The following is a 16746-nucleotide window of genomic DNA, read 5'->3' on the forward strand; positions in this document are numbered from 1 at the left end:
CTTATTCTATTTTTATTTGTTTTTATCTTTTATTTACTGTTATTTTAAAAATGATTTATTGCCGATATTTTTTCTTTGTCATGTAAATCCCTGTTTTTGTAAATGCTCGGCTACGCTGAAAATAAGGGTTGCCATCAATGTATATCCGAGTCAAAATAAAAGCTGGTTAAATTATTGATTGTTATAAGTCACATTAATAACACTTAAAAACACACATTAATAAAGTGTGTTAATAATATTTAAGTAACAGAGACAGCAAGTTAATTATCTAATTATATCTACTAGCTAGATTAATATAAATACCTGATCACTAGTTATTAAACGTGGATGCAGCAGATTAAACATTAAAAAGTGCTCTAACCCTTGTGATGAAATAAAATATACCTACACTAAAATTTCAGAATTGAAAGCCTGTGCGAGGTTGCCATCTCATGGGCATCTGAAAACACTACACCATACAATTTCAGCATCATATCCTAAAAGCTAGTAGTTTTTATTAATCTCCCAATTTTACAGTTTTAATTTTGCCCCTCACAATCAAAATATCGAGAAAAATTAAAATGCACTTTCTGATTTTTCAGATTAAGTTCACATTTTGGTTGCCAGGTGAAAATTTGAACAATCAGATTCAGAGAAATTCAGAGAAAATAGGAGCAGATGTCTTCTTCACTATACTACATGTAAAATGTTTAATAATATTTCACCCGATATTTCAGATAAATTGAACTGATAAATGTTACACTGCCTTTTTTCTACACATAATAGCAATAATATAAAACGGGACCTGAACAATAAGTATCCAAAAACACCAAACAAACACTAAAATAGAGTCCTTCTATATCTATTTACACAGCAAGAATCAATTTTTTGACTATTTTGTTACTTTCTATGACTGTTTGGTTGCCCATATACATATAAAAAGCTAATAAATAATATAGTGTGCGGAGAAACGTAAATTCATATTTGAAATTCCTTGAGGGAGTGTAACATTTATCGGCTTTTTATTTCTGCCCCTTACTATCACAATCTCAGGAACAATAAAAATAACTTTCGGATTTTTTGTTTCAAGCTTAGATTTTTGTGAAAAGGTAAAACGTGGAAAAATCAGATATTCAGAGAAAAATGTACACATGTATGTGTATATATATATATATATAAATATATATATATATATATATATATATATATATTTTTCTAATTCTTAAAGTGAGGGGCAGAAATTAAAAAGACAAAAAAAATCTGGAAGATATGGTGTTGCAAAGGCAGTTGGTTGCTAAGGTGTTACATAATGAGTGTATGGTATTGCTAATCTGTTTCTTGGTGGTTGATGTGTTACCCCATGAGGTTGAATGTACCAGTATTTGCATAATTGCTACAAATGTATGCACCATGTTTATTTCTATGAAATAAATTCAGTCAAAAAATATCAATGCTCTATGGAAAATGTGTCGAATCACACAATCTGGAATCTAAAATGCTGGCTGTATCTGAAAAACTACAGCAGGCAACACTGGAAACAAGCTGGTAAATGTATTTTGAATTTTCCTTTAAAAAATTAATAAACAAAACACCTCTATTAGCTTTATTCATAATATTTAGTAGCATAGATTATGTGAAATATTTTAAGGCAGTCTTTAATTTGGCTCAACACTGACTCTGTAATATTATATTATATAATTATTATTTAGTAATAAAAACCTTACATCTGTCACCAATCTGATATTAGAAGATATTAGCACAAAATACTGTAATAGAAATCAGAGTGGGAAAAATAAAATTATTTAATCGAAAATAGCACACACTCTCACTCTCTGACAGGAAATTCAACCACCCAACACTCCAAATAAACACAACAATATTTTTTTTATTTTATTAGCATTGTTTTTTAAAATTAGTTGTCTATTAAATCTATTCAAAAATGTGTCATATTTTGTGATGACTTCAAAATATTGCACAAGTTAAAAAAAACTCTATCAAAACATTTCAGTGTGGCTTAATAACAAAATTAAGCAATATAAGAACTTTTTTTTTTAAATCACAGATTAAAAGCCAGTGTGCTGCACAGATGTATACATAATCGTAAAAAAATCACTGTTAATCAGGTAAGACAGAATTATGTCAGAGAAAAAAGTAAACAATTAACAGAGATGTACTTTTGCTGGCAGTTCAGTTTGAAAGACTAGTGGCAGTTCATTAAAGGAGAACTCCGGTGTGAAATTGAGTTTAGGTGTAGTAAAACAGGATAAAGAGAACTAAACTTTGTTGAATAGCTCACCCCTGCTCTCCTGCAGCTTTCTGAGATCCAGAAATTTTGTGCAGCTTGTCGAAACAGAATAGAATGGGTTTTAATGGGGCATATTTTTTTTGCCCCTGCAGATTAGGTTAGTACTCTTTATTATGTTTTACTACACCTATACTCAATTTCACACCGGAGTTCTCCTTTAAAACACACAGGGCCCTCTCAGTCCCTCTTAATCTCTTGGCCGTTGACTTCAGCCTGTACCTGCCGGCTCTTCCAGCGCCGGTGTTTCACGCTGCTCTTGTGATAAGCAAATCGTGCGATATCAGCCACGAACAACCACGACAGGACGTACATGGCCACCCCGCCGCACTTGATGATGAACTTTGGCCTGGGCGAGATCAGCTCGCAGTACAGCATGGCGCCGCCTACGAACACGCGCATGATCACGAACAAGACCACAAACAGGACGTCCACCAGGTCGCCCAGGAAGGTCTCGTAGCGGCCCGAGCGCTTCAGGAACCAGCGCGTCTGCAGCAGGGGGTTGGTGATCTCGCTGCCGAAGATGACGGCGCACGCCTCGATGCCGGACTCGCCCAGCCACAGGGTCAGGAGCATACCCAGAATGCTCATGGTGTGGTGGGCAAGCATCACCAGACCTTCCGTCTGGAAGTAAATGCACCAGCCCATGTCGAAGATGAAGTAACCCAGACTCAGAACCATAGCTGACATCTGGAGGGTGGTGTTTTTGGTCCCTAAAATGAGACAGGAAAGGATAGTTTTAATTCAGAAGAATAATTATACAATTACAATAAAACACTAACATGCTATAATACACTTAATACACATAAGTCTTAGGACAGAAGTGGGTAAATTGATCATCGAGTGGCTTGGTAACATTGTTAAGCGATTCTGTTTATTTACAGTAAGCTTGGAATACCAGATTTCCAGATTTCTCTTAAGGCTGGGTCCAGCAGCATTAAAATTAGTGGCTAACCACTAAATGCCTCCCAACAGCGCTAAACTGAGGAACCCTGAGTGGTCCAGTAAGCCAGGGCGATATTAGCTAGCAGTTCGTCCCACATAGCTTGTTTTATAATGGCAAACACGCAGACTACATGCCAATAATACCTCTGAGTGGCAAAAGAGCTAGCGCTTAGTGTGGTTAATAGGTAATGCTAATGCTGCTCCAGCAGTGCTAGCTGAGATTAGCAGCAGGCTACAGGTCGATAATACTCATCTCTATATGATGCAAGAGCTAGGGTTTAGCACAGTTAGCGGCTAATGCTAATACTGCTCCAGTCTCGAGTCTCGTGCTGGAGAACTAACTGAATCTCCTGTATAACTCTGTACTACAGTGGAGTGTCTTTACTGCTCCTTAATACCTGACTGGTAAAATTTATACATAAGGTGCTCCAGATTATAATAAAAATGTGAAAAATATGGTAATAATACAATCTTTTCCTTCTTCTGTAACATTTTTGTTATGGAGATCCACAATTTTAGTGTGACCGCAACACTTGTCAATTTAATAAACGTTATTGATTATGTATAATACCACAGTTAGTTCTGACCCAGCAATGTGATTGGCTAAGAGGCATTATAAGCTAGTAATGCACTGTAACCGAAGCTCTCCATGTATTACTCCGCCACATACAGGTAACCTAGCAACGATGCAGCACTTACAAACCAAACAGCAACAGCACAGCTACAAACAGAGCAGCAATGGAACTATTTTAACTGGCGGAGTTTTTATAACCAAACAGATCCTATTTTCTCCTCCTCTTTAACTCTTTAAAATCTTTCAATAAACAGTGATAATGGAACTGTGGTATAATCACAATATTCTGGACAAATACATAGTCAAATGCCCAAACACCAAAAAACACAATGTGTTAAAAAAGCTTTATAAGACATTAAAGTAAGGCTACATGTCACATACATTAGCTTCATATAATGCTTCACTGAAATAATCATGCATTATTTGCCAATAGAAAAGCCATTGCTTTTAATTTCTGTTATTTCATCTAGTGATAAAGTGTTGACAATTGAGGCTTGGTGGAATAAGCGTTTGATAAATGTTTAAACAGGCTTATGTCATCTGTCAAAACATTTGTTTAAGTAGGTGTTAGCAACGTTACCAAAGAAAGCACAGCAAATGGGTGTGTCTACCAGGCTCAGTTTTATGTGGACCCACGGAATAACATTTTATATAATGCATGATTATCCTTAAAAAAACTCAAGAAATTAAACTGTAATCAGATAGAACTTGCTAGAATTTACTTGCATTAACTCTATCAACTTCTATCATACATTTTTAAACCAATTTCCCTGCCTTCAAGGCAAATTTGACCACATAATCTTTATAACACCAGTTCAGCAAATGAACAATGAACAATGATAATAAACTATAATCAAATTTTATTTAACTAAAAAAAAGAAATTATTTAAGCAATAATAAATAATAAAATGTGTCTCAAGTCCATAGAGATTCATTGTGTATAGAGGCTAAGTGACTTAACTAACTGATCTGATGTATTTGTTAGCTTAAAAAAAACATTTGTAGAGCAAATTTCCATGACTTTTCCACAACTTGTTAAGGTATTTCCTTTTTCCAGAACTTATCCAGGCCTGGAAATTGCTTTTTTTATTCCTTGATTTTTTTTAGGTTTTTAATGGGCGTATGAACCCTGTTCCACACAGCTAGTGTGGCTGGTGTTGGAGGTAAGACTCAGCAGGGCAGTAAGGTTTGTTTGGAAAGGGTTGGGCAGTCTCTGGCTGATGTAAAATACAATCAGATATGATTGTCCACTCTTTTCTTTTATTTTTTTTTTTACCTGGGTAGTTGAAAGGCCAAGGTCCATCTATGTAGCCTATGTAGGCCGTTATGCAAATGGCCAGGATGCCGTGGAACAGTGTGACCAGCCGACAGTTCCATTCATAACCACAAGAGCCGTTTGTGTAGCAGAGCAGAGCGTAGAGAGCGATCCACCCGGCTAAGCAAGCACCCACTCCCAGAACCAGAGGAGACATCCTCGAGCTGTGGCCTGAAAAAGTGTGAAAAACACAGGTTTATGGGTCCAAACATCCTAAAATCCTGCAAACAGTAAAACGGCTAAATGAAAGATTTATGAGAATACTCACTTTAAACCCTCAAAGCTCTCAGTAATCACACAAATTCTGCTGCTTTAAGAAAAGAGCGCTCTCGCTTTGCTCCTCTAGCGCTGCTGAAACCACTCCCATGTGTGAGGAACTCAGCAGTTTTGCACATCACACATTGAGAAATTATTAAAACATAGCTTTCTCCGGCCAGTGACAAAACTAGAACAAAGGTATCTGTGGATCTGTGGCGAGGTCATCAGCTAGAGGAGAGAGATATCTTACATGCCGGGGGTTTGCATTTACATGCTCGTTTTGATGCATATCAGTTTCTGAATCAGTTTCTCTGATTTTGCTGTTTATAGGTTTATGTTTGAGTAAAATGAACATTGTTGTTTTATTCTATAAACTACAGACAACATTTCTCCCAAATTCCAAATAAAAATATTGTCATTTAAAAATAAGAGAGCACTTAAAAATGATGAGTTTCTTTGATTTTACCAAATTAAAATCCTCTGGAATATAATCAAGAGGAAGATGGATGATCACAAACCATCAAACCACCAAACTGAACTGCTTGAATTTTTGCACCAGGAGTAAAGCAGCATAAAGTTATCCAAAAGCAGTGTGTAAGACTGGTGGAGGAGAACATGATGCCAAGATGCATGAAAAAAAAACTGTGATTAAAAACCAAAAGGGTTATTCCACCAAATATTGATTTCTTAACTCTATAAAAAACTTTTATTAATATGAACTTGTTGTTTTCTTTGCATTATTTGAGGTCTGAAAGCTCTGCATCTTTTTTTTGTTGTTATTTAAGACATTTCTCATTTTCTGTAAATAAATGCTCTAAATGTAAATAATATTTTTATTTGGAATTTGGGAGAAATGTTGTCTGTAGTTTATAGAATAAAACAACAATGTTCATTTTACTTTTATTCAAACATAAATAATAAATAGGGAAATCAGAGAAACTGATTCAGAAACTAAAGTGGTCTTTTATTTTTTTTCCAGAGCTGTATTTAACAGGAAATGAAAACAGCAACAAAAGGTGTACCTTGATGACCCATATATCCCTAAACTAATATAACCATATTTCATTTTTTTGTTTGGAGCTATATTATTGTGTACGATACGATTTTGCACACCCTTAATAACATTAACATTAAATTAGAATGAAATAAGTTCTGGATATATACAGCAAGAAGCTGCTGTTATTATTCTGTTATTCTAGGTGTATGATAAAATCCTTGTATCCTCGTGTTTTGGGATTGTGTAAAAACGATCCCACACGCCAGTAAGATTTTGAAATATGTGGGATTACTCCATCAGATGTGTGCAGATGGATTTCTGCACAAGAACAAGTGCAACAGATTCAACAGGCTGCTGAGAAAAATCAGGGAGGAGCAGATCCAGCACAGAGTACAACAACAGCACACTGTCTCCAGCCTGCCTACACCCGCTAGTATGTCACACACACACACTGATGAATGAATACACACTGTATACATTAACTAGCTTCATGTAGGCCTCCATTGTTACTTTTGTGCCAACTTGTCAAATGCACAACCAAACTATGCTATATATTACTGCTGTAGTTAGCCAATACAATATAACTAAACTATATTAACCTGAATTTCAGACCTTAATTTATCTCTAGTGATGGAAAATTGTGTACATTTTTTTTGTCTGTAATGCACAGAAAAAAAGATTCTAATATTCTACTATAAAATCTCTATAACAAATAAATCCATTTAACTATTTTTTTCCATTGCATTGGAAGCTTGTGTGCAATATTTATAAATCACAATATTTCATGGTGTTTTTGTAAAAACAAAACTCTTGGCGATATGACAAAACACTGAATAAAAAAAAAAATCAAGAATACACTACTGCATATAATAATGCACTCCAAATATCTCCATATATCCAGGATTAAAGTAAAATAAATGATACTGGACAGATATAATCTGTCTCTAGTAGATATATATTGGGAATCGAGAACAGTGTGAATTTTTCTTTTGCTAAAAACAGTAAAAAGTAGAACCCTGATGTGATGATTAGGGGTGGGTGGTATGGCATGATATTTCTTAGGGTATATGCCAATATTATTGAGTACGGTCTGATATAGCACACCCCTAATTGATATTGATATTTGTAATTCATGAACCATCCCTAAACAGTAAAAAACATTATTAAAAAGTGTTCTAAATCACATTAAAATAGCAAAAAATAGCTTTTACTTTGCCTCAATGGCTTTAGTACTAAAAACTACTGTAGTAGTGGGCACCTGGGGCACCTGGGGGCCAATCAAATGTTTCATTGGTGGACAAAAGCTGGCACACACACACACACACACACAGACGCCACAATACTATAAAATATCGTGATATTATATTAGGGTCATATATCGCCAACTCCCAGTTAATATAGCCATTAGCACTATAAGGTTAGGTATTAATAATCAATGAGTTTTAGAGGTTTTAAAAGCATGATCTACTCAGTAATTGAGTTAAATTAACGAGTAATATTATGTATATGATATAGATATTAAACAGATCCACTCACAGTTAGAGAATAAGAAGCGCTGGATGAAGGGAACCCGCCCCGGCAGCAGGAGCAGCAGGAGCCGGAGGAGCCGCAGCCGGAGCCGGAGCCGGGCTCAGGGAGCTGCTGCTGGAAGTCGAGCCGCTCTCAGCGTCCTGCCCCTCAGCCTGCAGCCCGGCCACAGCACCGCCATCCCCGGAGACAGCGCCGGACTCCACCGCCCAACAAAACACACGGTGCCCTTCTCCTCCTACATCACAGCTCCAGCAGGAGCACAACAATACACACACACACACACACACACGCTCTATGAGCCAGGGTTGCCAGGTCCAGCAATAATAACCTCCTAAAGTCAGTCTAAAACCCGCCCTTCAGAAGCTTAAACTAACCCAAATACATGTCTGTCACACGTTTGAAGCAAATGGCAAAACAACTATGAATGTTTGACTTAATATTTTTACTGTTTTTAAGTGATTTATTATCAGTATTGCTATTTATCTCAAAGTCATTAATAATATTGTAATATTGTTTTGTTTTATTGTTTTATTTGGATCCTCATTAGCTGCTACTGCAATACAAATCAATCAAAAATATATAAATCACATATCATAGTTAAATACACATAACAAAAATAGTTCTATACAAAACAGAAAACAAACAAGTACAACATATAGTTGTGTACTCATATACACAAATTTATACACAATACATACACAAAATAATGATATTATGGTTATTTTCTTCTTTTTTTTTTTAAAGAAAATGACTGGTATGACTTCTAATTACTATTTTAAGTCCTTATATCCCGCATTCTGGCTGTAGACAGATATTCATCTATCGTCCATGACCCTTAGATAGTGTTTTTTATTATTTATTAATTTTTTAAACCATGTTTTGCTATTAGTGTTGAGTAGTGGCTCAGGGAAGCAGTTCCACTCTTTAATGGCTCTGTAAATCACACGTTTTACACATGTAACTGGTTTTAGCTCTTGGAGGTTTAAAGTCATTTTTTGTTGAGTATCTCTCTAATTTTAAAAGTTGCCCAAAAACACCCCTGAATTTCACCCGCGACTGTTTTTTCAAACAAGCCCAATTTGACGGGAAAACCGCAAACCTGGCAACACTGCTAAGAGCAGAGGCAGCCGGGAGGATGCGCTCATCCTGAGCTCACTGCGACACCCAGCGGCCTGGACCAGAACTCCACCCACTAGTGCATCTCATTACATTACAATTTCACTGAAAAATAAATACTTTATTTCAGTAATTCAGTTAAAAATGTGAAACTCATATATTATATACATGTTTTAAACAAAGAGTGATCTATTTTAAGCGTTTATTTTATTCTTTTATTGCTGATGATTATTGGTATTGATGATTAGGTCTTACAGCCAATGAAAAAACACCTAAAAATCAGTTTCTAAGAAAATTAAAATATTATATATTAAGACCAATTGGTACTTTTAGCAGTGTTTGCATTAGAACACTAGAAGCTCCAACTACAGGGCTGAACACTGAACACTTTATTATAGTGCATCTTATGCCGTCCACACACTACACAACTTTATCCCTCCTGTTTTGTTCTGGGTCAAATTGCCCCGTTTTAAAGTTTGAAGATCTAGAAAAAATAGCTAAAAGTATTTTTTTTTTCAGTATGAAACTTCTTCCGCTTGCTTTAATTAATGTAATCAACATATTACATAAAAATGATTCATATCACATATTTGCAACAACCACCCCCTGCAAAAACTATAACTAAAACTAAATTCCAATGTTATGTTTCAATGTTATGTAAAACTATTGCGTTTTATATATATTGTGTTTCTCTTTCAAAAGTTATAAAAAAATTAAATAAAAAATGTTTTTTTTTTATGAAAAATGAGTGAATTATCCTATTTTTATTATTATCGTGTAAATTGGGGAGAAAATGGGAAAAATTAGAAATAGAATTATTTGAAAAAATAATATGAGGCATGACATCAGACTTTCTTGTGGAATTTTAATTTTATTTCAAATTATTACTTCACATTCATATTCATATCCAACATTTTCATAGAAAAATATCTTTGACACTTTATTTCTATGTTTACTCATAAAAGAATCAGTAAACACTGAAGCATTAAGGCACATAAAGGTATTTTAATTCAGTATTCCACAGCTTGGCCGGCTGCTTTCATCACTGTCTTGTTTTGTGTAACGAATTAAATAAAGTGAATCAGACTTTTTTTTATTTTTTATCCCAGATCATCCCAGTCAACCTGCTCTTGTGGGGATCATATGGGTTAAATATAGGTTAAGTGGGTTCCAGGTGATCACACTGATCCAATCTAGGCTCTGTATGTATGGAGCTTAAAAGCTGACATAAGTATATATATTAAAAAATAAGAGAGCACTTAAAAATGATGAGTTTCTTTAATTTTACCAAATTAAAATCCTCTGGAATATAATCAAGAGGAAGATGGATGATCACAAACCATCAAACCACCAAACTGAACTGCTTGAATTTTTGCACCAGGAGTAAAGCAGCATAAAGTTATCCAAAAGCAGTGTGTAAGACTGGTGGAGGAGGAGAACATGATGCCAAGATGCATTAAAAAAAACTGTGATTAAAAACAAACAGGGTTATTCCACCAAATATTGATTTCTAAACTCTTAAAACTAGCAAAATCAGAGAAACTGATTTACAAATGTTTTCCAGAGCTGTATATATTTTACACTAGAATATATTTATCTTAAATAAACATGAAATGTTTAATGGCAGAATTCATAAATTTTATTTTTAAACATAGTTTTTTTGTGTTTTGAACTTGTACATTTCAAATAGGAGTGGGCGAAATGACTCTAAAATACTATTACAATATTTCATGGTATTTTTCGCGATAACAATACTCTTAGCAAGTATATGACAAACACTGAATTACTGAAATTTTACTACTGCAACAAAATGAAAATTTAATTTCATTACTGCATATGATATGATATGATATGATATATGATATGATATATGATATGAAACACCCCTAACTGAGATATTTAAAAAAAAAAATTATCTGATTTGTAACAGAAGTCAATGATCCAGAATTATTAGTCATGATACTAATAATAATAATGCACTCCAAATATCTCCATATATCCAGGATTAAAGTAAAATAAATGATACTGGACAGATATAATCTGTCTCTAGTAGATATATAAAGGGAAATGAGAACAGTGTGAATTTTTCTTTTGATAAAAACAGTAAAAAAGTAGAACCCTGATGTGATAATTAGGGGTGGGTGATATGGCACCATATTTCAGGATATGATATCGTTCACCATATTAAAGAATGTTGGCGATATTATAGCGTACGATACGATTTCAGTAAATTTCACCAGGTCACAAGTTCAAAACACAAATAAGCACTGTTAAAAATCCAAATGATGAATTTTAGTAAAAAATGTAATATAAGTCAGGTCAGTTGAATTAGATTATTAAAGCTTCAAGGTAGGGGTGGGCGATATGGCTCTAAAATATTATCACAATATTTTCACGATAATGATACTTTTGGCGATTTGACAAAATACTGAATAAGAAAAATTATTTTGAATTTTATTGTTGCAGATACTTAAAAAAATAATTTTATCAGATTTGTAACACAAGTCAATGATCCAGAATATCATTATACTAATAATAATGCACTCCAAATATCTCCATATATCCAGGATTAAAGTAAAATAAATGATACTGGGCAGATATAATCTGTATCTAGTAGATATTATATAATGGGAAATAAGAACAGTGTGAATTTTTATTTTGATAAAAACAGTAAAAAAGTAGAACCCTGATGTGATAATTAGGTAATTAGGGGTGGGTGATATGGCACAATATTTTAGGGTATAATATCATTCACGATATTAAAATTTTTTGGCGATATTATCATGTACGATACGCTATGGCACACCCCTACTTCAAGGTCCATGTACAATGATCTGTGCACAGATGCAATCTGTGGACAATACTTCTGGTTCCCAATTGATCTACCCATATAGGCTCCACATGGACATGTTATCTGGGACAGTATTTAAGGCTCAGTAAGTAAAAATCACATTTCTTGCATTGGTTTGATGAGTTTAACTCATCAAAGGCTGAGACTTGGCACTGTCTCACTGTATACTAGAAATATAACCAGCAGATGTCAGTGTTGTGTACAAAGTGATACTGCAGACAATCAGTTTCAACTGGAAAACTGTAGTATTGGAACTTACAGCTCCGGAAAAAAATAAGAGAGCATTTAAAAATTATGAGTTTCTTTGATTTTACCAAATTGAAAACCTCTGGAATATAATCAAGAGGAAGATGGATGATCACAAACCATCAAACCACCAAACTGAACTGCTTGAATTTTTGCACCAGGAGTAAAGCAACATAAAGTTATCCAAAAGCAGTGTGTAAGACTGGTGGAGGAGAACATGATGCCAAGATGCTTTAAAAAAAACTGTGATTAAAAACTTGTTTTGTTTGCATAATTTGAGGTCTGAAAGCTCTGCATCTTTTTTGTTATTTCAGACATTTCTCATTTTCTGTAAATAAATGCTCTAAATGAGAATATTTTTATTTGGAATTTGGGAGAAATGTTGTCTGTAGTTTATAGAATAAAACAACAATGTTCATTTTACTCAAACATAAACCTATAAATAGCAAAATCAGAGAAACTGATTCAGAAACTGAAGTGCTCTCTTCTTTTTTTCCAGAGCTGTATAATAGAATAATTTGCAAACATCTAATTCATCTAATTTCATCTGCAGGTATAACTTTGTTTTTTCATAAAGGCAGAAAAAGGTGCTAATTAGTCCCTGCTGGAATAGAAAATGACTTAAAGATAAATTGTGATTTTGTGTAAAAAGAGAAATAAAAGGCCAAAATACTGACAAAACATCCCTAAAAAAACTAAATCCAAAATCAACATCAAAAAGCCAGACAAACCCCACCTTCTGTGACTGTGACTGTGACTGTGAACCAATGACCCCCTCCCTCCTCTTATTCAGAGTGATGGACAGACATTATACAATCAGATTTACACTCTGAATCTGATGAACTGCATGCAAACTTAACAGAATCAAAATCATGTCTGCTTTTATCTGGCATCAAAAAAATCACATCTGACCTCAATAACATCCACGAAACATTAAAAAGAGTCCCTCTTTAGAGTCATCTGATTTCAATTTCAACACGGCGATGAAATATTCAAACAAAAAGGAAGAAAGAAACGGGCTTCTTTCCAAACATGTGCATTTAGCTTCTTCAATAATTCCCCCACAGCAAGTACAATAAATAAAAGCAGGTTCTGAAGAGAAACTAGCTCGGCACCCTGATTGAACTCGACCCGGCTAATCGGCAGATTCTAGCTTGTTGTGTCATTAATGGCTGATTCACAGTCTGTTGGGATTAAAGGAGAACTCTTGTGTGAAACGGACTTTGGGTGTATTCATTAAAACGTGATTCATTAAAAGTACTTACCTTTGTTTAAAAAAGCTCTCCTCCGCTCTCCTGTAGCTTTCTGAGGTCTAGTATTTTGTGCACTTTGCCCAATCAGACTTTAGAATGAGTGATATGGGGCATATTTTACAGATAAATCACTTTTTACACCATTATTCAGGCTCAAAGTAGCTCCACACTCTACATTAGTAGAATCTGGAGAGACCTGACATTTAAAACTTTAAACTGCACAAGAAGTTTATTAAAAGCATAGTTTTTATACCCATAGCATAGATAAATCTCAGAGTGCCGCCATCTTTAAATTTAAGTTACAATAACCAATCAACCGTCGAGCACAAACGAATAGTAAAATATTTTGAGATTTTTTACCAAATTTACCAAATTAAAAACCTCTGGAATAAAATCAAGAGGAAGATGGATGATCACAAACCATCAAACCACCAAACTGAACTGCTTGAATTTTTACACCAGGAGTAAAGCAGCATAAAGTTATCCAAAAGCAGTGTGTAAGACTGGTGGAGGAGAACATGATGCCAAGATGCATGATTAAAAACTGCGATTAAAAACCAGTTTTTTTTTTTTTATATAGCAACAGCATGCATTTCCAAGGACTTCATTTTGCAATCTGCTCAACTATACGTTCACCTATATGTTCGTGTTTAATGGTTGACTTATAGCGCCGCCCTGAGATTTATCTACACTATGGAATGTTAACAACTGCTTTTAATAAACTTTGTGTGCAGTTTTAAAATTTTAAATGCCTCGTTTTAAATGTTAAAACGATATGGTGTATAAAGTGATTTATCTGTAGGCGCAAAATATATGCATAAAAAATCTGGATCTCAGAAAGCTGCAGGAGAGCGGCGGTGAGCTATTTAATAAAAGATAAGTACTTTTTATTACGTTTGCACGTTTTAATACACCCAAAGTCCATTTCACACCAGATTTCTCCTTTTAAATTGAGCAATTTATGTTCTGTGTTGTGTTCTCTGTCCTCGCTCAACCCTTAATTCTAGGGTGATGAGCCAATCGAAGAAAAACAAAAAAAAAAAAGGCCTCAAAAGTTCCAGAAAGGCCACCAGCAAGAATGGCACCATTTGCATAGGAGACAAAGCTGTTCCTTATTATCTACGCCTGGAGAAACCACGCAAAATCCTGGTGCCTCCGCGTTAAACAGCTCAGGGCTGCACTGAAATCCAAAGACTTGATCATAAATAAGAAAATCTTGTAGAAATGAAATGCTTGAGAGAATTCTAAATTAAAAACGAGGTCCTGGATCTCCTGGCTGTAGAAGCAGCAGCGGCAGCGGAGGTGGTGGTCGTGCTAGGTCTCCTCCTCCCACAGGCACAGGTGTTTGTGGGGGGTGTAGTAGGTGAAGTTGTAGCCCTTGCTGCAGCTTTTGATGCCGCATTTGTAGGGGGTGCTGCGCCCCGAGGAGTCCCGGTTGCGGCAGTATTTCAGCAGGCAGGGGTACCACTCCAGTCTCAGGCTGTAGCTGCAGCAGCACGGCTGCCACAGGTCCTTCACTGAGCGGCAGCTCTGCAGGTCGGGGACCTCCACCCCCTGCGGCAGGATCTCGAACATGGAGCTCTCAGCACCTAAACACAGGTAGAGAAACCTTTAACACACAAATTATAATAATAGAGACATTCTCCATTTATAATTTTATTTCTATTTTTTTATTCCTCATTTATAAAATCACTTGATTAACACAATTAACTGCAAATCATCAGTATCCAATAAAAAAAAAATGTGTTTTTACTATATATTTTTAGTTCACTAAATAACCTCTTGATGAACAGACAAACCGAAATACTTCAACGTGACCTGAAATAAACTCTTTTTACACTGAATTGCATTGAAATTCCATTGTTTAGAAGTTTTTTTTTTTCTCTCTCCTGTAAAGTTGCTGTTTTGGAGATATTTGTTTTTCATTAGACAGCAACGAAATGCACTTTACACACCAGCTTTTTACCTCAGTTCCTAAATTTCTAATTTCTATTTTTGCTAAATTGGAGCAGCCTGGTGGCCAATCTTCATTAATTGCACAATGCTGTTCAGTGGAATGGCCCAAATATGATGCACAGTGTATTTTAGACTATAAAGGTTCTTTTAAAGGGATTAAACCAGCTGCAATATAATCACTTTGTTTACAGTATGACAATACACTGTTATATTATAAATCATAGCTCCCAGAATGCTGTTCTGTATCATATACACAGCCCTAATGCTTTAAACCCATTATGCTCCACTGTTAATGAAGAGATCTTCACGTGTTCTTCAGGTAAAACCTGTTCATGATTTTAGAAACAAAAGAATGCTTTTGGAAAATATTTATAAAACCAGCATTCTTGCGCCGTTACACCGTTCTTAAAGTTCTTTAATTACCGTATTTTTCGCACTATAAGGTGCACTGGATTATAAGGCTCATTTTAAGATACACAATAAGGAACTTCTAATTTAGAAGATCTCACTGCTGGGTGGTAACTAACTAAGTTAAGTAAAGCTAACCTAAGTATACAAAACTGTAATAAAAAAAAGACTTTATTCTAAAGTCAAAAGAGTTCTGGATTTTAATCTACACAGATTGCTCTCCTGAAACCTGTTTATTTGGGTGAGTAAAGCACTTCCATTTATTTACAGTAAGCTTAGATTATCGAATTTCTCCAGCACTAAGGCTGCAGCATTAGCATTAGTGGCTAACTGCTAGTGTTAAGCGGCTAATGCCACTTGACAGTGCTACTCTGAGGAACCGTGTTTCGGTAAGCTAAAGTGATATTAGCTAGCGGTTCCTTCCACATAGCTTATTTTAACATGGTTAAAAACGCAGACTACAGTCTGATATACTCACCTCTGAACGACAAAAGAGCAAGTGCGGTTAGCAGCTAATGCTAATGCTGCTCCAGCAGTGCTAGCCAGGGTTAGCAGCAGGCTATAGGCCGATAATACTCAACTCTGAATAGGAAAATAGCGATTAGCAGCTAAACTCCTGTATAAAGCTGTACTTCAGTGGAGTGTCTTTACTGCTCCTTAATACCTTACTGGTAAAATTCATACATATGGTGCTCTGATTTATTTTGACAAAATTAAATGATTTTAAATGCGCCTTATAGTGCGAAAAATACAGTAGACATGTGAAAATCGCTATTATATATATCGTTCCATGCATTTATCACCTACATCAGCTCTAGGAAAGTGTGCGTTTTGGTTTTAGTTCACTTTATAACAGTGTGAACTCTATGCACTCTAGATTAAATACTGTAACTCAGCGTCTGACGATCCCATCAGCTGCATTCGTGAGCGTTTGTGCACTTGTGCGTTTGCTATATGTGGTAATGACTGTAATGCTGACTCTGGGGAACGGAAACGGCTGGGTCTGAACTATATTT

At 35.2% G+C, this 16746-nt stretch overlaps 2 protein-coding genes across 3 annotated transcripts in view; both read right to left on the reverse strand.

Annotated features, from left to right (window-relative positions):
* Positions 1–1844: 1844 nt before the first annotated feature.
* tlcd5a (TLC domain containing 5a) lies at positions 1845–8192 on the reverse strand. Of its 2 annotated transcripts, none has more exons than XM_022675164.2 (3): positions 7907–8192; positions 5077–5286; positions 1845–2994 (listed from the first exon to the last, which is right to left on the reverse strand). In XM_022675164.2, the coding sequence occupies exons 2-3, from the start codon at positions 5270–5272 to the stop codon at positions 2462–2464; spliced, it is 729 nt and encodes a 242-aa protein (XP_022530885.1). In that variant the 5' UTR covers positions 5273–5286; positions 7907–8192; the 3' UTR covers positions 1845–2461. The 2 variants fall into 2 exon arrangements, with proteins under 2 accessions (XP_022530885.1, XP_022530887.1); XM_022675166.2 differs by lacking the exon at positions 7907–8192 and adding an exon at positions 5384–5760.
* Positions 8193–9867: 1675 nt separating this feature from the next.
* oafa (OAF homolog a (Drosophila)) overlaps positions 9868–16746 on the reverse strand; it is a 43892-nt gene continuing 37013 nt past the window's right edge. Inside the window, exon 4 of the mRNA XM_007229389.4 lies at positions 9868–14955. Coding sequence (XP_007229451.2) covers positions 14681–14955 — 275 coding nt within the window. The 3' untranslated portion in view covers positions 9868–14680. The remainder of the gene's footprint in view (positions 14956–16746) is intronic.

The sequence above is a fragment of the Astyanax mexicanus genome, chromosome 18, assembly GCF_023375975.1.
Source record: "Astyanax mexicanus isolate ESR-SI-001 chromosome 18, AstMex3_surface, whole genome shotgun sequence".
NCBI classification, from domain to species: domain Eukaryota; kingdom Metazoa; phylum Chordata; class Actinopteri; order Characiformes; family Acestrorhamphidae; genus Astyanax; species Astyanax mexicanus.

Bases quoted from the DNA above. Each gene is read 5' to 3' on its own strand.
- tlcd5a (XM_022675164.2), bottom strand. From the start codon at position 5,272: ATGTCTCCTCTGGTTCTGGGAGTGGGTGCTTGCTTAGCCGGGTGGATC. The intron at 2,995-5,076 runs GTAAAAAAAAAA...GTCTCATTTTAG, and splicing joins TTGGCCTTTCAACTACCCAG to GGACCAAAAACACCACCCTC.